Below are 23,242 nucleotides of genomic sequence, written 5' to 3'. Positions count from 1 at the left end.
GAAGATTTGCCCTGAGCTAAAGTCTGTGCCAATCTTCCTCTATTTTGTATGTGGGTTGCCGCCACAGCATGGCTGCCAGTGAGTGGTGTAGGTCCATGCCTGGGATCCTAACCTGCAAACCCGGGCTGCCAAAATAGAGCATGCTGAACTTAACCGCTACCCCACAGGGCTGGCCCCATCTTATCACTTTTTTATAGAAAAGAAAACTAAAGTTTGGACAGGTTATGCATTAATTGCCCAACATTGTGCATCTCGTAAATGATAAAGCTTTCTGAAATTGGGTTTCTGAAATTCAGATTGCTCGCTGCCTCCCAACTTGTGATACTACAAATGTTTAGTTTGAACATGGTAAGTATTCCAGCCTTGTCTCCAAGGTTCTTTGCATAGAGCTGTCTCATTTGCAGTTTGATTCAAGTAAACAAAGACATATTGAGTTTCTATTAAGGTTCAATAAATACAAAGATGACAAACACAATCCTTGCACTCAAAAGCTCATCTGGTGGAAGAAGAAGATTCATAAACCATGAACTGCGATCTAAGTTACTCCTTTACTATATTTATCATGCCTTCCTGAAAACGTGTGTGAACGTGCAAATGTAACAACTATTGAATTGCACACTTTAAGTAGGTGAATTTTATCGTATGTGAATTATATCTCGATAAAGCTGCTATTAAAAAACTCAAACAAATAAAAAATTCTTGTTAAGAAGGACATTCTTGTCTCCAAAAAAGATAAAATAATCACAGAATTATTAATTACTCTTGATCTTGGACCTGATTTTTGATGATACAATCTCAGCATTTTGGGATACTGTTTTTGTACAAAATTATTAACCTATAATCAATAAATAGCCAATCAAAGTTACAGATGCTTTACTTGTCACATTCCTAATTTCACTCTTGTTTCAAACAAATATTAAATTTTTGAGATTTACATTTCTTAACATAAATATTATACTTAGTTCTCTAAAATTACTACTTATTTTTTAAAGTAAAATAACATAAAATATCTAATAGTTGCACAAACGTTACCGTGTAAGCAAAGATAGAGGCCCTGCCCAAACAAAATGTGTACTGGCAAGCAGGGCCACCTTGGAATGATTCCAAATAATCAAGTTGCACTGAAATTTGGCCAGGAGCTCCCTGCCCATTGCCCAGCCCTTTGAGCCAACATGAACCTTTCATTGCACGGATGAGGACGATGAAGCACGAAGGTGTTGACATCTTGGAATGTTCCCATGATCCCACAGCAAAAAGTCACAAGCGAAGTCTCCTCTACTGCCCTTTTCACTACTCCATTGAGTTGGAATCCCTGGTAAAGTCTTTACTTTATTACTCAACAAATAGTTATTGAGTGGCTTCTATTTTCTAGGCATCATTCTAGACAACACAGATATGTTGGTAAAAATCATCTACACTGTGATGAGGAAGACAGATAAGAAGTTTTCAAATGAACAAGGAAACACAAACAAATAAATAAAAGATAGTAATTAGTTGCTATGCAGAGGATTAAAATAAGGTTATTCTTGGGGGTGACTTTAGACCCTAAAGAGATGACATTAAGCTGAGCCCTACATGGCTGCTTGTGAAGACTAATGGAAGAGAAGTCCAGTGAGTAGCCCAGCTGGTGAAAAAGCTCGAAGGCAGGAATGAACTTAGAGTGTGCTGAGGAGAATAAAGGAGTCCATGAATGACCCTACACGTTTGACCTAAGTAACTGGATGAATGGTGGTGCCAATAATTGCAATAGGGAACACGGGGGAAGAAGCAGGTTTTGACACGGGGGGCGTAAGAATTCTATATTGACATCTGTATATACTACAGCTAAACCCTATACAATATTACGTACCAATGTTACCTCAATTAAAATAAAGAATTCTACATTGATTCTATAAAGTTTGAGAAGCCTGATAGGCATTCAAGGAGGGTGTGGGAGTGCAGGGGACAGGACTAGGGGAATAGATGCCATCTGAAGAAACTTATTGGCCTCCTGGACTGGTAGTTCCTGTCTGACTTAAGAGACTTTTTGGATTCCAAAGAGTCGATCGAAGCGAAGTGGTATAAAAGGATGTGGTTGGTAGGAAGCAGAGGTAGAGGTCGAGAAAGCAGGACTGATTAATACAGTGGAGATGGAACACTTCATTGCAGAATAAGGAGTTGGCACCTCTAAGCAGTTGTGCTCTAATTTTAAGGATTAGATAAACCTCTCTATTTGCAGATGGTAGACCCAGACTTTACCAGAAAACTAGGTATTATAATCTACTGTGTACCTTTTTTTTCAAATAAGGAAAACGTCTGTATGTCCCCATTGTGTCTCCTAGCAGCAAGCTTACATTTTAGCAATGCCAAAAAACAGTGGCACGGTGAGCGCTGACTCTGAACCAGTCTTACCCTCTTCATCTATTTTCCATACTGCACTCAAAACACTTCTCTAAGTTGCAAATCTAAAAAGACATGCTCTTGATGAAATTCCTTTATGGTCCCTTGTTTCTCTTAGCAGACAGTCAAACTCTTCACCATGACCCACTGCATACTGGTCCCTGCCAATTTCTCCAGCCTCACTTCTTGCTACCTCTTGCTCATTGAGCCTGCTGAGTTCTATTTTCTCAAATGCACCTTGTGCTCGCTCTAATTGCTAATGCTCTGTCGTCTCCCAGGACAAGACAGAGATGCTTCTTGCTCATCTCTTCCCTAAACTAACTCCTACTTATATTTCAGGTCTTCATCAAGACAACACTTCCTCAGAGGAAGTTCCTCTACAAAGCCTACCTTGCCCCCTCATCTCAAGTCTATTTAGGCCCTTCTCCTCCAGACACTCCATCATCCTTAGCCCTGACCACACACTATTGCCATTGTCTGCAAACTTGTAGCTATCATCCACAATCTTATTGAGGGCAGAGACCATGGCTGTCTTGTATACCATTGTATCCTCACACTAAGTACAGTCGTGGACATTTAGCATTTAGAGACTCAATATATATTTGTTGAATAAGTGCTAAGAAAATTTTCTACCAGACTATAAGTTCCTAGAGGACAGGAAACCTAGGCTGGTTTACGGTCCTATCTCCAACTCTGCATAGAATATGAGTGCTCAAGATTATTTATAGAATTGTAAAACTGAGAGCTTTACATTATATGATTTGGTCTTATTGAAAGTGGAGTTTCTGGTGAAGAACGTTGCCATTGTCCTGGTGCAAGCTTTGGTTGGATTTTAACATGTCTAGCCATGGATACCATTTCCAAGTCCATGTAAACAAGATCTAGACTAATACTACTCACCCACGCTCTCAATATGGTCTGCTTTGGTAAATGAACTATAATAAAGTAGTCCTGCATCTAAGCTTATCCTGTAAGTGAAATACTCATTATGATCCTGCGACTTAGACCACTTGATTAAAAATGTATGCAGTTCTCTAGGGCTTTTAAGACTTTGAGATCTTTATCTTCCTACAATGTGGAAATAAGGTATAGAACTAAACAGATCACAACAATCAATGCTTTAATGCATCAATCACTTCCATATAAAACCAAAAACACAAAATCATGATTTAACTAAACGTGTTCTAATAAGTAGAGATATTCGTAATTACCTTCTAGTGCATATTTCATATCCTGAGCAAAAAGGGTCCACATAATTTCAGCACTTATTTTTCCCATGTTCAGTTCTTGAGGAAACCTAAAACCAAACACATATATTAGCACATCCAAAAGAGAAATGTGCCTATAAAACAAAGCAAAATATCTCACTTTACATATACACCACAGTAATTATATAGTTCATAAATACTTTTATTTATGAGATTTCTCTTTATGAACTTTCATATGTAGGAAGAAAAGCTACATACCAGACTGTGGTGATAAAAACAATTATTGGGTAGGGGGAAAATAGACTCCATTACATCAGTTCCCACGTGGCGACTCCCAGGGCTCCCAGTGGATGCCTTAGGATGTGTGTTTGTGTCTAAGGAGCCCCTTCAGTTTTATCAAACACTTCATCTTCATGTGTCTCAATTTTGAGGGTAGGTCAGATGAATCTGAGTGACAGCTACCACATAATACCAAAAACTACACCTCACGTTCATCTGTTAGCCATTTTCCTTGGAGCAAGCTTGAGTGCTTCTATTTTCTATTCGCTTAAAATGGATTATTTCAGGAAAGATTCCTCACTACTTTGGTAAAATGGTCCACGGTGGACACGTTAACCAGGACTCCAAGGCTCCTAGGCAGGTCTGTGTTTTAGATCAAACAAGCTTAGGCTAAAGACAAGACTCCCACTGCTGCCAAATATGTCTTCATTTGTATATGTTTTCAATCTCATGATAAGGCTCCTAGTAATATAAGTCCAATGAATATAATGACCGAGTCTTTTCATTTCATTGTAGACATTCACCCCATGCCAGTATGTAAGATTGAAAGTATTTTCTGTTCTAACAAATATTTATTATATATTATATATATATAAAATGTATGCATATATATGTATATATACATACACACATACCAAAATAATACATATTAAGAAACTATGTGTGTGTATATACACACACACACATATTAAGTAACAAAATTAGCTCTCACATTCATTTATATTTTTGGGTCCAAATCAAAAAAGAGTAATACAATCCTAAATGGGATAGAAAATGTTACCTAAGCAAATACGACCTCAATATGACCTCAAATAAGAAAAGACCACTAACGCTAGATAAAACTATTCTAGTCAAACTTTTCACCAAAAGCAAGGTGTGTGTCATCAAATATCCCTTACCAACTGCTATTCATCAATTTATCTAACAATGTCAATTGATATTTTAAAACTTAAATGCAGATGTACATTTATCAAGTATTTACACTGAAACACTTTCTATAATTAAAAAAATTAACACAACCTGAATATATACAAAATTAGTTTTCAACATTAAACTTATTGATATAAAAGTAATGTTGGGCAAGTAATTTATTTCAAAAGGTTTCATTTGTGGATAGCTACTAATGTCACACAATTTGTAGTATAATAATTTTTATGTAATAGATATGCAGCAATAAAATTGTAAGTGATATAATGAAAGTACTTCAAGATCATAAAATCATGAAATTAATGACTTTAATTAGAACATGTTAATTCACTGTACAGTGCTGTGATACAAAAAATAAAGACATTATAAAAAAGAAAACTAAAGAACATTCTCTCTCATAAAAATAGACGAAAAATCCTCAACAAAAAAAATGGCAAATTCAATTCTGCAACATATAAAAAGAATAATACATCAGGACCAAGTGAAGTTTATCCCAAAAATGCAATGCAAAAATGAATCAATGCAATTTACCATATCAACAGACTAAAGAGAAAAACTATTATCATTTCAAGAGATGCAAAAAAGGTATTTGACAAACCTCAACATTCTTTCATGATAAAAAAAAAAAAAACTCTGAAAACCAGGAATAAAGAGAAGTTTCTTAACCTTCTAAAGAGAATCTACAAAAACCTACAGCTAATATCATACTTAATGGTCTCATACCAAGATCAGGATCAAGGCAATGATATTTACTCTCACTATTCCTTTTAAACATTGTACTGGAGTTCTTAAAGACTGCAAAAAGGCAGGAAAAAAGAAATAAGAGGCATATAGAAAGGAAAAGAATAAATAAAACTCTCTGTTTGCAGACAACACCATTGTCTACATGGAAAATTTCCAAAAAACTACCAAAAATTACTAAATAAGTTCAGCAAGGTCACAGAAAACAAACTCAAGAGACAAAATCATTGCATTTCAGTATACTATCAACGAACCACTGGAAATTCAAATTAAAATAATAGTATCATTTACAATAGCACCAAAACTTATGAAATACTTAGGTATAAATCTAAGAAAATATGTACAAGATTTATATGAAGAAAACTACAAAATATTGAGGAGAAACATCAAATAAACCTAAATAAATAGAGGAATATATTGTATTCATGGAATGCTATACCCAGTATTGTTAGAATGTCAATGTTTCCTAAATTGATTCATAGATTCAATGCAATTTCAATCAGAATTCCAGCAGGATTTTTTGCAGAAATTGGCAAACTGATTCTAAAATTTACATGGTAAAGCAAAAGAATTAGAAGATCAAATGATGTTTTAAAAAGAGTTGAAGGATTCACATCACCTGTCTTCATAGCTTACTATAAAACTATAATAATTAAAATAGTGCATGTTCAAATACAAGGTCAATTAATTTCCAATAAGCTATTACAATAATTCAATGGGTAAAGGATAGTCTTTTCAATAAGTTGTGCTAGAGCAATTGGATATCTATATGCAAAAAAATTGTCACAATTCACAACATATAGAAAATTAACTCAAAATGGATCAGACTTAAATATAAAACCTAAAACTATAAAACTTCTAAAAGAAAATATAGTAGAAAATCTTTATGACTTTGCTTAGATCTGATACAAAAAGTGCAAACTATAAAATAAAATATTGATAAATCAAACTTTGCAAAAATTAAAATCTTCTCTTTAAAAAACACTGTTGAGAAAATGGAAAGATAAGCCACAGACTACGAGAAAACAATTTGCAAAAGAGGTATCTGATAAAGGACATGTATGCAGAATATACAAATTACTCTCTAATCTCAATAAGAAGAAAAATATTACCCAATAAAAAATGGGCAAATGATTTGAATGACACTTCAGCAAAGAAGATAAATTAGATAGAAAATAAGCACATAAAAATAAGCTGAGTATCATTAGCTATTAGGTACTTTCAAATTAAAATTACAATGTGAAACCACCACATGTCCACTAGAACAGCTTAAAAACAAAACAAAACCTGAAAATACTAAAGGCTGGCAAGGATGCAAGGATGCAAGGATGCAGAGAAGCTGGAACTCTGATACATTGCTGCTGAGAAGGCAAAATGTTACAGTCACACTGCAAAGCAGTTTCCCAATTTCTTACAAAGTTAAATATATATTTACCAGCAGTCACCCTCTAGGTATTTATCCAAGAGAAAGGAAACTCATATTTATACCAAAAGCTGTACAAATTGCTTAATTCTATTTTTTTTTTTTTGTGAGGAAGATCAGCCCTGAGCTAACATCCATGCTAATCCTCCTCTTTTTGCTGAGGAAGACTGGCTCTGAGCTAACATCTATTGCCGATCCTCCTCCTTTTTTTTTCCCCAAGGCCCCAGTAGATAGTTGTATGTCATAGTTGCACATCCTTCTAGTTGCTGTATGTGGGACGTGGCCTCAGCATGGCCGGAGGAGCGGTGCGTTGGTGTGCGTCCGGGATCCGAACCCGGGCCGCCAGTAGTGGAGAGCGCATACTTAACAGCTAAGCCATGGGGCCAGCCCCCAAATTGCTTAATTCTTAAACACCAAAAACTGCAGTCAATGTCATTTAGCTGATGAATGGGTAAACTGTGACAGATTCATAAAATGGAATCTACTAAGCAATAAAAAGGAACAAACTACTGATACATTAACAATGTGTATGAGTATAAAATGAAGTATGCTTAATGAAAGAAATGGACTCAAAAGCCTACATACTGTATGATTCCATTTATAACACATTATTGACAAGGCAGAAATATAGGGACAGAAAACATATCAGTGGTTGTCAGGGGCTTGGAGTGGAGAGAGGGATTGACTATAAAGGAGTGTGAAGAAACTTTTGGGGTGATAAAATATATCTTAATTTTGGTATTAGTTACATGACTTTGTGTTTGTTTTTTATATCACCAATTTCTGCTTTTATTGCCTACCATCTACTTTCTTTGGATTTAATATGTTGTTTCTTTGATACGTTTTTAAGAAAAATACTTAGATAATTAATTTTTGGCCTTTCTTCCTTTCTAAAACATGTGTTTAAGTTATAAATTTCTTTTGGGAATTGCATTTAGTTGCATCCTAAAAAATTAGTATGTTGTATTTACATTTTAATCCAGTCAAAATATTTCACATTTTTAATCTTGATATCTAAACCTCCACTATTTGGAGATATCCTAAGTATCTTTTAGTTGTTATTTTCTGCCTTAATTAGACTAAGGTCAAAGAACATATTCTGAATGAGTTCCATCTTCAGAAAAATTGTTGAGACGTGCTTTACACTTGAGTGTATAGTTAATTTTGGTAAATAATCTTCATTTGCCATCTCCTGTCTCCTTGAACTTTATTCTGGATACTTTCTTCTGGACTATCTTCATGTTTACTAATTCTCTCTTCAGTTGTGTCTAATATACTGGTAAATCCATATAGTGAGTTATTAATTTCATTTGTTGTAGTTTTCAGTCCTATAATTTCCATTTGACCTTTCAGTAGATTTGAGTTCCCTGTTGAGTTTTTCATTTTGTTATTTAATTTCTTAAATTTATTACTCATAGTTATTCTAACGTCTGAGTCTCTAAATTCCATTATGTTAATTTCTTCTAATGCCTGCTTATGTTTGATTGAATCAAAGACTTTTTGTACCTGAAAGATGTATATATAATTTGAGTCTCTGGATGATGTTGGTATTCTTCCAAAAAAGATTTATTTTTCTTCTGGCAATAGTGTTTTAGGGTTGGGAGAGATGACCTTAATCCAATTAGGGACGGAGCTCATTCAAAGCAAGTCAATATTTTATGCATACTTACTCTTAGGACGTACCCCTCCACAGCCCCAACTGTATGCTTGGGGTATTCACCAAGACCCATTACTATGTAGGGCCTGAGTTCCAATTATTCTCCTGTTACTGTGTTCAGCTTTTTCAGTTTTTCAGCTGCTACTTTCTCTCTAGCTTCTCAGGCTCTCAGCCTTTGCCTCTAGGCAAATCAATCAATGCCTCTAGGGGAGAGGGTTGGCACATACTTGACACACTTTTCTAAAATACATGCAAATATCATAAAGATATAAAGAAACTCATGGGGATAAAAAATATAAAATCCATTCTAATAGTTATGTTTGGGCAAGGAGTAAATGGAATTGGATTTGGGGAGGCATATGTACACAAAATGCTTCAATCAAATTTGCAATGACTTATTTAAGAAAAAAATCTAAAAATTTTATAAATCTACAAGTAGTAAAATAAGAGCTAATATAATATAAATGACTTCTAATACATTTAGCATTTAATAAGTAACATTCATTAATAAGTAATTATTAATTGAAGGCCTAGCATGTGTTGTGTACTGTGCTAAGCGCAGATTACATACTGCTAAATAAAACAGACACAGTTCCTGACCCTCTGAAGTTTATAACCTAATAGGCATGGCAATAAGAACTAATATATATATATAACAAATATATATATATATTTATCTGAACATATATATATATTTAAAAAGAATATCTAAATATTCTAACTATTTAGATAGAATTAGACAAGGCCTCTTCATTATAAGTTCCATGAAAAAAACTGCAGGGTGAAAAGATAGAGATGATTGTGGGAAACAGAGTGGTTTTGGTATATCAAGGGCTTTGGAAAAATAGCTACTCATCATTGGTTCCCAGAGGTTGTGACAGCAGCTTGTTTTCAATGGAGGATCACTCCTGCAGCCTCTACAGAAACGGGAGTAAGCAGCATGAACAAGTTTGGCAACTGGGGATTAGAACTTTTGGTATCAGGCACTAGCAGTGACAGGAAACTTGGTGTATGCTGTAAGTGATGGTGACTGCCACGATATCAAAGAAGACAGAAAAGGAGCAACATGGAGAGCAGAAACATGGAGAATAAATGGAAACGGAGAATGAAGAACAGCTGTAGCTAGGAGGCTCCTGAGAAGCTAAACAAAAGAGCAAGAGCGAAAAAAGTCCAAGATGTACTAGGTGGCTGTTGTTTTTCTGTTCTATTTTCCACCCTTGGGTTGATGTGACCTCAAGAAATATGGGTTACGGAGGAGTCAAGATGGCGGCGTAAGCAGACTCGGAACTCACCTCCTCCCGTGGACACAGCCAATTTACAACTACTCGTGGAAAAATTACCCCTGAGACAGAACTGAAAACTGGATGAGAGGAACTCCTGCAACAACGGACAATCCTAACTGAGGTGGAAGAGGCAGAGACTCCCTTCTGGAGAGAAAAACGCTGCCTTCACAAGCCGCCAGCTTCACGGCCGCCGGGAGCAGCTCACAGGTACGCAGCCTCCCTGGAGGCGCGGGGCCCTGAGCCGGGGAGCGCCCCCGCTGTGGGCATTTTGTGGACCCAGCACAATCGAGACCAGTGGCATAATATCTGACTGTGCCTGTTACTAAACCACTGGGGAGCACCCCCAGAAAACCCGGTTCACAAAGAAACTAAAACTGGCTCTTAAAGGGCCCGCGCGCAAACTCACCCGTTTCAGGAAGCACCCTAAAATCACCAGAAAGAAAGGTGTACAGTGCTTTGGTGACAAGAGACTCACCTAATAGGCCCTGAGTGCATCTCGGTGAGGGGTGAGACCTCTCCAGGGACTGGGACATTGGCGGCGGCCATTGTTGTGGCCTGGTGTGGGCGTGCTGACACAGACACCATTGGAGTTCTCCCTGAGGCCTGCTAGCCCAGGGTCTGCCCCACCCGCTAGAGCACCGATTTAATCCAGCTCAGCCAGGGCAGGCAGCCCACCCTAGAGACTGGCCCCACCCAACAACAAGCCCTCAGGCAACTTGTGGGCCTGCATAGATTGGTGACTGGATTCTCTGCAGCCTGGCAACTGAGCCGTCTTGAGAGGGGCAGGGTGTACACAAGGAGTGGGTGGAGACTGTGGGGTGGTGGCAGAGTGTGTGGGGCTCCTGCCGTGGAGAGACTGGGTCCACTTGGGGAGGTCGGGGCACTCACACAGGGCAGGACTGTGTTGACTGTGTGTGTGGACCTGTGGGCGGCAGGGCTTCTCAGCCGCAGAAGACTTGTACTTCTCAAAGACCCACATAGGAGGTTTGCTCCACCTTCCAAAACCTGAAACAATTGGGTGCTCCTGTGCCTGAGGCCAGCCCCACCCAGCTGCAATCCTCAGAGGACTGACAAGAGACCTAATAGGCTAGAGGCTTACAGCAATTGTAAGGCCCTGAGCCTAACAACCTGCCACAGTGGGGGCCTACTCACTTAAAAGAAATACTGCAACACAAATGTGGTATTAGAACTTGCAGCCAACTGTGCTGGGGATCCCCACAACTGATAAAGAGACTGAAGGGCCCACAACAACTACAAGCAGCTGAGCATTACAACAGCTGGCCAGGAGCATAATTCAGCCTCCCTGGGCACCTACAGGGAGAGCAAACAGGCCACAGCAGAAGGATACATGTAGCCCACATAGGGGTCACCCCTGGAACTTTGAGAACTGAGGGAAGCACACTGGAAGCCTCCTAAGCCATCAGTTACATAAGGTCACATATCCAAGAGCAGGAGACGTAGCTGACCTACCTAATACATAGACACAAGCACAGGGAAAGAGGCAAAATGAAGAGGCAAAAGAATACATTCCAAGTAAGGGAACAGGACAAAACCCCAGAAAAGGAACTAAGTGAAACAGAAATGAGCAACCTACCCGACAGAGAGTTCAAACTAAGAGTGTTAAGGATGCTCACTGATCTGGGGAGAAGAATAGATGAACTCAGTGAGAATGTCAACAAAGAAATGGAAGATGTAAAAAAGAACCAATCAGAAATGAAGAATACAATACTGGAAATGAAAAATTCATTAGAGGGACTCAAAAGCAGAGTAGAGGATACAGAAGAACGGATCTGTGAGCTGGACGAAAGACTAGAAGAAATTACCCGAGGTGAACAGGTAAAAGAGAAGAGAATTAAAAAGACTGAGGACAGTCTAAGGGACCTCTGGGACAACATCAAGCGCACTAACATCCGTGTTATAGGTGTCCCAGAAGGAGAAGAGCGAGACAAGGGGTCAGAGAATCTATTTCAAGAAATAATAGATGAAAACTTCCCTAACCTAAGGAAGGAAACAGACATCCAGGTACAGGAAGCACAGAGAGCCCCAAACAAGATAAACCCAAAGAGGCCCACACCAAGACACATCATAATCAAAATGTCCAGAATTAAAGATAAAGAGAGAATCCTAAAAGCCGCAAGAGAAAGACAAGTTACATACAAAGGAAACCCCATAAGGCTATCAGCTGACTTCTCAGCAGAAACCTTACAGGCTAGAAGAGAATGGCACGATATATTTAAAGTGCTAAAAGGAAAAAACTTACAGCCCAGAATACTCTACCCAGCAAGGTTATCATTCAAAATGGAAGGAGAGATCAAAATTTTCCCAGATAAGCAAAAATTAAAGGAGTTTGTCACCAAGAAACCAGTGCTACAAGAAATGTTAAAGGGACTGATTTAAGGGGAAAAGAAAAGACCACAAATAGGAAAAATTATCTATTTCCATCATTAGAACATAATGGATACAAATGCACGAAAAAGAGGTTAGACATGATATCAAAAACATGAGGGAGGAGGGGAGTTTAAGAGTACAGCTTTCAGTCAGAGGTCAAACTAAAGCGACCATCAATTCTGTATAGAAGAAGAAAGGAACAGAGAAGGACTACTAAAACACTGAGAAAAAAAAAAAAAGTTAAAAAATGGCAGTAAGTACATACTTATCAATAGCTACTTTAAACGTCAATGGACTACATGCTCCAATTAAAAGGCATAGGGTGGCTGACTGGATAAAAAAACAAGACCCATATATATGCTGCATACAAGAGACACACTTCAGACCTAAAGATACTCACAAACTGAAAGTGAAGGGATGGAAAAAGATACTCCACGCAAATGGCAATGAAAAGAAAGCTGGGGTAGCAGTACTCATATCAGACAAAACAGACTTTAAAACAAAAACTGTAAAAAGAGACAAAGAAGGGCATTACATAATGATCAAGGGAACAATCCAACAAGAGGATATAACACTTGTAAATATCTACGCACCCAATGTAGGTGCACCTAAATATATAAAGCAATTATTAACAGACATAAAAACAGAAATAGACAGTAACACAATAATAGTAGGGGACTTTAACACTCCACTTACACCAACGGATAGATCATCCAAACAGAAGATCAATAAGGAAACATTGGCCTTAAACGAAACACTAGAACAGATGGACCTAGTAGATATATACAGAGCATTCCATCCAAAAACCGAAGAATACACGTTCTTTTCAAAGGCACATGGAACATTCTCCAGGATTGATCACATATTAGGCCACAAAACAAGTCTCCATAAATTTAAGAAGATTGAAATAATACCAAGCATCTTTTCTGACCACAACGGTATGAAACTAGAAATCAACTATAGGAAGAAAATCAGAAAAGCCACAAATACATGGAGATTAAACAAAATGCTACTGAAGAACGATTGGGTTAACGAAGAAATCAAAGAAGAAATCAAAAAATACCTGGAGACAAATGAAAATGAAGATACGACAAGCCAGAATTTATGGGATACAGCAAAAGCAGTTCTAAGAGGGAAGTTTATAGCGATACAGGCCTATCTCAACAAACAAGAAAAATCTCAAATAAACAATCTAACAGTGCACCTGAAGGAACTGGAAAAAGAAGAACAAACAAAGCCCAAAATCAGTAGAAGAAGGGAAATAATAAAAATCAGAGCAGAAATAAACGAAATCGAGACCAAAAAAACAATAGAAAAAATTAATAAAACCAAGAGCTGGTTCTTTGAAAAGAGCAAGAAAATAGACAAACCTTTAGCTAGACTCACCAAGAAAAAAGAGAGAAGGCACAAATAAGTAAAATCAGAAATGAAAGAGGAGAGGTTACAACAGACACCTCAGAAATACAAAAGATTATAAGAGAATACTATGAAAAGCTATATGCCAACCAATTCGACAATCTGGAAGAAATGGATAAATTCTTAGAATCATACAACCTTCCAAAACTGGATCAAGAAGAAGTAGAGAATTTGAATAGACCAATCACCAGTAAGGAGATCGAAACAGTAATCACAAACCTCCCCAAAAATAAAAGTCCAGGACCAGACGGCTTCCCTGGTGAATTCTACCAAAAATTCAAAGAAGACTTAATACCTATCCTTCTCAAACTCTTTCAAAAAATTGAGGAGGAGGGGAAGCTCCCTAACTCATTCTACGAAGCTGACATTACCCTGATACCAAAACCAGACAAGGACAACACAAAAAAAGAAAATTACAGGCCAATATCACTGATGAACATCGATGCATAAATCCTCAATAAAATACTAGCAAATCGCATACAACAATACGTTAAAAAGATTATACACCATGATCAAGTGGGATTTATTCCAGGGATGCAGGGATGGTTTAACATTCGCAAATCAATCAACGTAATACACCACATTAATAAAATGAAGAACAAAAAATCACATGATCATCTCAATAGATGCAGAGAAAGCATTTGACAAGATACAGCATTCATTTATAATAAAAACTCTGAATAAAATGGGTATAGAAGGAAAGTACCTCAACATAATAAAGGCCATATATGAGAAACCCACAGCTAATATCATCCTCAATGGTGAAAAACTGAAAGCCATCCCTCTAAGAACAGGAACCAGACAAGGATGCCCACTGTCACCACTCCTATTTAACATAGTACTGGAAGTCCTAGCCAGAGCAATCAGGCAAGAGAAAAAAATAAAAGGGATCCAAATTGGAAAGGAAGAAGTGAAACTGTCACTATTTGCAGATGACATGATTGTATATATAGAAAACCCTAAAGAATCCACCAGAAAACTTTTAGAAGTAATAAACGAATATGGTAAAGTTGCAGGATACAAAATCAACATACAAAAATCAGTTGCATTTCTGTACACTAACAACGAAGTAGCAGAAAGAGAAATTAAGAATATCATCCCATTTACAATTGCAACAAAAAAAATAAAATACCTAGGAATAAACTTAACCAAAGAGGTGAAAGATCTGTACACTGAAAACTATAAAACATTTCTGAAAGAAATTGAAGAAGACACAAAGAAATGGAAAGATATTCCGTGCTCTTGATTGGAAGAATTAACATAGTTAACATGTCCATACTTCCTAAAGCCATCTATAGATTCAATGCAATCCCTATCAAAGTTCCAACAACATTTTTCACAGAAATAGAACAAAGAATCCTAAAATTTATATGGAACAACAAAAGACCTCGAATAGCTAAAGGAATCCTAAGAAAAAAGAACAAAGCTGGAGGTATCACATTCCCTGATTTCAAAATATACTACAAAGCTGTAATAACCAAAACAGCATGGTACTGGCACAAAAACAGACACACAGATCAATGGAATAGAATCGAAAGCCCAGAAATAAACCCACACATCTATGGACAGCTAATCTTTGGCAAAGGAGCCAAGAACATACAATGGGGAAAAGAAAGTCTCTTCAACAAATGGTGTTGGGAAAACTGGATAGCCACATGCAAAAAAAGGAAAGTAGACCCTTACCTTACACCATACACAAAAATTAACTCCAAATGGATTAAAGACTTGAATGTAAGACCTGAAACTGTGAAACTTCTAGAAGAAAACATAGGCAGTACGCTCTTCGACATCAGTCTTAGCAACATCTTCTCAAACACCACGTCTGACCGGGCAAGAGAAACAATAGAAAAAATAAACAAATGGGACTACATCAAACTAAAAAGCTTCTGCACAGCAAAGGAAACCATCAACAAAACGAAAAGACAACCTAACAATTGGGAGAAGATATTTGCAAACCATACTTCTGATAAGGGCTTAATCTCCAAAATATATAAAGAACTCATGCATCTTACCAACAAAAACTACCAACCCAATTAAAAAATGGGCAAAGGACCTGAACAGACATTTCTCCAAAGAAGATATACAGATGGCCAACAGACACATGAAAAGATGTTCAAAATCATTAACTATCAGGAAATGCAAATCAAAACTACAATGAGATATCACCTGACGCCCGTCAGAATGGCTATAATTAACAAGACAGGAAACAACATGTGTTGGAGAGGATGTGGAGAGAAGGGAACTCTCATACACTGCTGGTGGGAGTGCAAACTGGTGCAGCCACTATGGAAAACAGTATGGAGATTCCTCAAAAAATCAAGGATAGAACTACCATATGATCCAGCCATCCCACTGCTGGGTATTTACCCAAAGAACTTGAAAACACCAATTTGTAAAGGTACATGCACCCATGTGTTCATTGCAGCATTATTCAGAATAGCCAAGACTTGGAAGCAACCTAAGTGCCCATCAAGGGACGAATGGATAAAGAAGCTGTGGTAGGGCCGGCCCTGTGGCTTGGTGGTTAAGTGCGCGCGCTGCGATGCTGGTGGCCCGGGTTCGGATCCCGGGTGCGCATCGAGACACCACTTCTCCGTTCATCCTGAGGCCGAGTCCCGCATACAGCAACTAGAAGGATGTGCAGCTACGACATACAACTATCCACTGGGGCTTTGGGGGGAAAAAAATAAAATAAATAAAAAATCTTTAAAAAAAAAAAAAAAAAAGAAGCTGTGGTATATATACACAATGGAATACTACTCAGCCGTAAGAAATGATGAAATCCAGCCATTTGTGACATCATGGATGGACATTGAGGGTATAATGCAAAGTGAAATAAGTCAGAGGGAGAAGGTCAAATACCGCATGATTTCCTTCATTAAGTAGTAGATAATAACAACAATAAACAAACACATAGGGACAGAGATTGGATTGGTGGTTACCAGAGGGGAAGGGGGGAGGGACGAGGGTGAAAGGGATAATTCGGTACATGTGTGTGGTGATGGGTTGCAATTAGTATTTTGGTGGTGAACATGATGTAATCTACGCAGAAATAGAAGTACAATGATGTACACCTGAAATTTTAACAATGTTATAAACCAATGTTACTGCAATAAACAAAAAATTAAAAAAAAAAAAAGAAATATGGGTTACAATGAAAAGGGACATATTACAGCAGTAAACACAAATTACTGAACACAATAAAGCTAAGAATATATGATGCAGAAGAATGCATTGATGCAGTCAGTCACAGAAGTTACTTGAAGAAGGTAAGATGTGCGTGTACATTTGAAAGAGGGTAAAGATCAATTGGTGGAAAAGATAAGCTGTGCACCCCAGTTAATGGTTGTAATTACCATAATAAAACGCTTTCAAAGTGACTTCTAACATATCTTTCTTTAATCTAGAAGCTTCAATCAGGTAACTTCAAAACAAGGAATCTAAAAATAAGCTGTTAGTTTTAGGATTTTCTCAGTTGCATAAGCAGTGTCAAGTTTGATATTCATTCTTGAAAGACTGTAGTTTAAGGATTCTCATCACTACTGTTAAATCCTCAATGTGCCAAAACCAAACTACCATTTAAAATAAAAACAACACACTGGAAAAATATACACAGGATATATAAAAGGCAAAGGGATAATATTATTAATATGAAAAGAATTGTTGCAAATCTATAGGAAAAAGATGAATAAGAAAAAAATGGCTAATGAGATGAATGGGCAATCTAAGAAGAAAAAACATGAAAGCCTAATAAACATAGGAAAAGAGATGCTCAACCTCTCTAATATTCAAAGAAATTTCAATTAAAATAATAATGAAAATTTTTTACTGAAAAATTTCAGACTGGCAAACATAAAAAAAATTTGATGAAAATTCAGGACTTGTTTGAACCTGATTGCCAAAAGTTACCTAATGACTCTCTGCAGGCTTCCAGGTTTTTATGCTATTTCTATACCTGTGTTACTTCCATCCCTCTCTACTGGGCCACAGCAGTTCCCTTTATGAGCTGCATCACCCTGATGTTATATGAAACCACAGAATGATATGCAACTATTAAAAAAAACAAAGTAGGTCTGCTTGCATTGGCATGAAAAGATGTATATGAGGCAGTGTTAAGAAAACAAAGCAAATTACAGATTAGTACACATAATATGATCTCATATTTCGTAAAAACAACAACAACAATATAAAAATAAACATTATTAAATAGGGGCCAGCCTGGTGGCATAGTGGTTAAGTTCGCACACTCCGCTTTGGCGGCCCAGGGTTCACAGGTTAGAATCCCAGGCGCGGACCCAAGAACCGCTCATTAAGTCATGCTCTGGAGGCATCCCACATACAAAAGAGAGGAAGATGGGAGATGGGCACAGATGTTAGCTCAGGGTTAATCTTCCTCACCAAAAAAAAAAAAAAAAAAAAAAAAATTAAATAAATGTCTATGCTTATATATGCAGAAAATATTAGCTGGAAAAAAATACACCAAACTACTGAAAATTTGTGAGGCTTGGGTGAGAGGAGTCTTGCTTTTGGTTTTTATTTATTTTATTCACAAAAATGATACATAAACATTAGACCTTTTACTTGTTACTTTATACCATCCTATGAAGTGGAATAAGATTATTTTTGTAACCATAAAAACTTTAAAAATCATTTCTCTTTTGAAATAAAATCAATGGGAATTTTCCTATGTATGTAAGTTTATTTTTATGATGAATAACATTCATTTATTTCTCACAAAATCCCTATTTGGTTGTTATTATTCTCACTTTACAAATGAGGAATTGGTGGTCAGGAATTGAGCCTTGAGCTGTTTTTTCCAAAGCTCATGATCTCTCCAATAAAGAAACAGCAAATATTCAATGACTTTTTTTATACTTAGGAGGGACATAAAGGTAACTTTGATTACATTCATTTTAGACTCAGGAACATTAGAGATTGAGAAATGTCTCCTAAAACATGAAACAAATCAATGACAAAATCAGAAATAGAGTTTATGTTTCTCGATCATATTTCTTTTTCATTCTTTTTTTATGACGATAACAAAAATTCCTAAGCATTGAAAATGTCTTCACAACTAATATTTTCTGTCTTTTTTTGTATTAGCCTATTGATTTTGCCTTAAAATATCTACAGTTCATATTATTAGCTTTATATTTTATGCAATAGTCCCTCTTTAAATTTAAATCTCAAAATCTACATCTTGCTAAGCTCTACTTATATGCAGAAGACAATCTTTGTGGTCTGAGATATTTTCTGTTATCTGTTTTAGAAGAAGTTTTGCTTACAGTGTATTATGATATGCTGGTTTCAAATTTGGCTATACTTACCTATGGAGATAATGGATACCCTATGCTAGAAAAAAAGAACTCAAAGCTTGTTTTTATTCAGATTCTTCTGAAGGCCTTATTTTTATTTTACTTTGTTATCTCTCCATGGTATTTTTGGTGCATTCAGAAATACTTTTCGCTCTTTCTTACGTATAGTCTAGTTAAATAAAAATAATTACATTTAGCCCTGAATCTAGATAGCAAACTTAGTCATCAACTTCTCCCACAATCCATAATATCTTCTTTCCATTCTCCTGTGGATTCTTCCTTTGACATACCTGTGGAATTCGCCTGTCCCTGCCCTATTCCTGTTGTCACATCCCTAATTCACGTCTTTACTTTCACTTGCTTCAAGAATTGCGTTAACCTTTTAGTTTATCTATTTGCCTCCGTCTCTTCCTCTTTCAATACATACTGTATATTACCACCTAATTTACCTTTTAAAAACACAGGCCATAATATTTCAAGCCACTGCTTTAAAACCATCAATTGCTTGTCACATATTCATTAGCATAGAAAAGTTTCAACTCATTAACATGACTTCCCTAGCCAGTGACCATCTGACCCCAAATTTAACTATTATCTCCACTCTCCAACACTTTGCATGCTCTAGCCACACAAATTACTCACAATTTCTCAACATATCTGACACCCCATGTCTTCTGATCATTTTCCCAGCCTCTCTCCTCCTCAATTTCCATTTGATCATAACTATTCTCTCTTCCTTCAAAGCACAGCTCACTCAGTGTCACCTCCTTCTAAAGTATTCTATTGTACTCAAGGCAGAATTAGCAGTGATTAATTAGCTGTGAAGGATAGGGGCAAAGAAAAGTGTACAATGATTATAAACTGGATCATAGCTCACTTAATCTTAAGAGTTAGTGATAGTATTGCTGCTTTTGTACTGTGTAAATTCTGTAATTTTACTTGACACAAGATTTAACCTGTCTAGTATAATTTTATTGACATTTGCTTTATAGTTCAAAACTGATGAAAATAATGTGAATATTTTTCTCTTTAACCAATTTTGCTAGCATTAGAAAACAATTCTCCACCTAGCATCTGTTCACTACCAAATAATATTAATTATGCTTATACAGTCTTCTTAATATATATATAAAATATATTAAATATATTAATATATATATTAAAATATATATGTATAAAATATATTAAGTATATTAATATATATATTAAAATATATATGTATATATATTTCCTCTCCACATGATTTAAACAATTCCAGAAGCCAGGATATAACCTGGTGACAATATCTGTAAAGCCAATAGTTTCCAAAACAATTTTTTACTCCTACCTACCTAGTGAAAAAAGGGGAGAAAAAGTCACAACTATGAGCAAAATACAACAGATGAAAGAAGCAAATTAGTACTTGAAGTGAGAGGAAAGACACCTAATATTTATCATAACAGATTTTAGCAAGTTCTGAATTTAGCAAGTTCCGGCTAGATTTTAAGTTTCCAATTTTTGAGGGGCCACAAAATAATCATATTCCCATAAGTTTTTTTGCACTGTGTCCACATTTCCTTTGTAGATTTGAAAATACATAATCTCACTTTGGCATCAAATTTTATATACTTTATCTGTGTTGTTTCCCCAGTACCAAATCATGATTCAAAAGGCAGAGTTGTTTCCCTCCAACATATTCCACAGTTGAATATTTCTGCTTTTTCTTTGGGCTGGCGAAATCTACACTATCTGCATATTTGCTAGAGGCTTATTCTCTGCAATTTAACAGAGTTCTGGCTATTTCCTCTGCACAATCCATAGCAGTATAATGTAGTGGTTAAACCTCAATGCAATCCAAAAGACAGAGATTTGATTTCTCCTCTGCTACTTAATTAATTTACCCAGCGGAGCAATGAGGAATCTCTTTAAAACTCAATTTCCTCATCCCTCAAATGGGGATGATAATAATTGTGCAGTTTGGGACTTTTTCTAGGACTGTTGTGAGAATTAAATGAATTTTACATGTAAATACTTTGTACAGCCACTGGCACAGAGTGAGCAGTCAATAAAAGTTGGCTGATGATAATAATGAAATTCTAACTATAATAAGACATATTATTATAGTTAAAACTATATTTAGATTCCATTGATTTCTAACGGAAAAAAAGAAATTATCACAGAAACTGAATGGAAGTTTACATGTGTATTTGCTAGTTTTCAGTCTCCAGAAAAAAATGAGTTGCTAATAAAATTAATAGCAATACACTTCATTGCAGACGGAAATTTTTATGTACTCACAGGAGTAAACTGGTTTCATATAATTCAGGAATCTCACAATCTACAGACATCAATTTATGTGCTAATTACAAATAAATTCCAAACTATGATATAAGCAGGACTGAAAGAGGTTTTAACTTTCCACAACTGTTTCTTAACCTTGTAAAAATTATTATATATACTTAAAAGTTAAAACAAGTACACATATAATATGGTACATTAAATATTCATATTTTATTATTCATATCTAAAAAGTAAAATTGGCCCTCCTCATACTCATCTAAATTCATGAGGTTTTGCTGTACACAAATTACATTCTCTAATAGCTTCACCTCTTCTTCATTTTCAATGCAGTTAACGTTTAACTTAGTCTATCATTTATAAAAGGAGGTTTAATGAAATAACTGATCCATTCCAACATTATTTGAATGTCTCCTGTTTTTAATTTGCAGCAATTAATACAAAGCATAAATGTTTTAAACCTTGAATCCTATGAGACACAACAATTTAATAACCCAATTTATTATCTTGCAAATCTCTTAGTGAAGTAAGGAAAACATAATCTACCACTGCCAAATTTGATAATCCCGATTCATTAGTCACAACAGATAAAATTAGAATCCATTAAATGCGAAGTATTATTTTGATATGCAAAGTTTGTCTTTGAAGAAAATTGTGTTCATTGTTACAAATGAGTAAGCAATGATTCTGTTATTGGGTGTCACGTATGCAACAGAAGCTTCATCATCGTAGCCAGCATTCAAGAGACATTTAGTTTGCTGTGTTCTTTTCATATTAGAATAGCTTTTGTTAATACGTTTTCCATTTAAGAATACTTGACATGCATTAGTGCAATTAACTGCCTTTATCACGAAGAGAGAGAACAGTCAAGAAGAATGAACTTTATTAAGCAGGACTCTACTAGTAAATTATAAACTAGCCTTACAAGTTAAAGCTATACTAAAGGGAAACTAAAACATATCATAACATTGCAGTTAAGGGTGAAAGTCAGCTTATCATTTGAAGTGTGAACTAATCGAATTGAACATTTCCTGCGGTGATAATTTTTCCTTTTGTCCTTAAGTTCGTTTTGTGCCACAAACAAATGGATCACCAGTGCCATTTAAACCCAGTCCGCCCTTTATTCTTTTGTTTTCTCTTTATTTACATTTATAACCTAAGGCATTATTTTAATGACCTCTGATCTTTAAATACATATTTAATTAAAATATGAAAAATAAAATTGGGGATGGATCTAGGTTCACCGCCAAAATCAGCATTTTGTAAGACAATGAAAATGCCACCTGGCAGTGGCGAAGGAGGTGGAGATCGCCAGAAATAACCTAAAAAAACTTGGGTAATGTGCCTGGGGGAGAATAATAAACGGAATTTACTGAGTTCAGATAATTGTTTCTCAAGCTATCTAGTACTTCCAGATTAGAGACCTGGGAAGAACAAGTCCTCTTATTCACATTGCGGGGCAGGGAGCTTGAGGCACTAGAAGAGAGATGGGAATTAACATCCGTGGAGCATCTAAGCATTGCCAGGCACTGGGCTAGGTGCTTTATGTTCATTATCTCCTCAAATCCTGATAATGGTTCTATGTGTTAAGTTTTACCTCCCCATTTTTTTAATGTAGAAAACAATCTGCAAGCTGTTGCAAAACTTTTCTATGGTCTCATGGCTCAGTCTATCTCACTCAAAAATATTAGATCACTAAGCCACTCATGCTACTTTTATGTCTGCATACTTAAAACACAGTCCTCTTTCTTGATTTTTACTTATTTCTTAGGTATTCATCTCATTCAAAATTATTAAGATGGTTTACAAAATTACTATAACAAAATGAGATTTGTCTTAAAAGTAGAGAAATTAAAGGAAAAATGAAGATATAAAAATAAAATGAGGGGCCGGCCTGGTGGCGTAGTGGTTAAGTTCGCACGTTCCGCTTTGGCGGCCCAGGGTTTGCA

General features: G+C 36.1%; 1 protein-coding gene across 1 annotated transcript in view; it reads right to left on the bottom strand.

Annotated features, from left to right (window-relative positions):
- UNC13C (unc-13 homolog C) overlaps positions 1-23,242 on the bottom strand; it is a 584,623-nt gene that overhangs the window by 165,547 nt on the left and 395,834 nt on the right. Inside the window, 1 exon segment of the mRNA XM_087427449.1 lies at positions 3,591-3,676. Within this exon segment, the coding sequence (XP_087283575.1) occupies positions 3,591-3,676 (86 nt within the window).

Source organism: Ceratotherium simum, chromosome 3 (assembly GCF_057802395.1).
Source record: "Ceratotherium simum simum isolate JZ-2026a chromosome 3, ASM5780239v1, whole genome shotgun sequence".
NCBI classification, from domain to species: domain Eukaryota; kingdom Metazoa; phylum Chordata; class Mammalia; order Perissodactyla; family Rhinocerotidae; genus Ceratotherium; species Ceratotherium simum.
The sequence above is the reverse complement of the archived record's forward strand: the minus strand, read 5'-3'. Positions and strand labels throughout refer to the sequence as shown.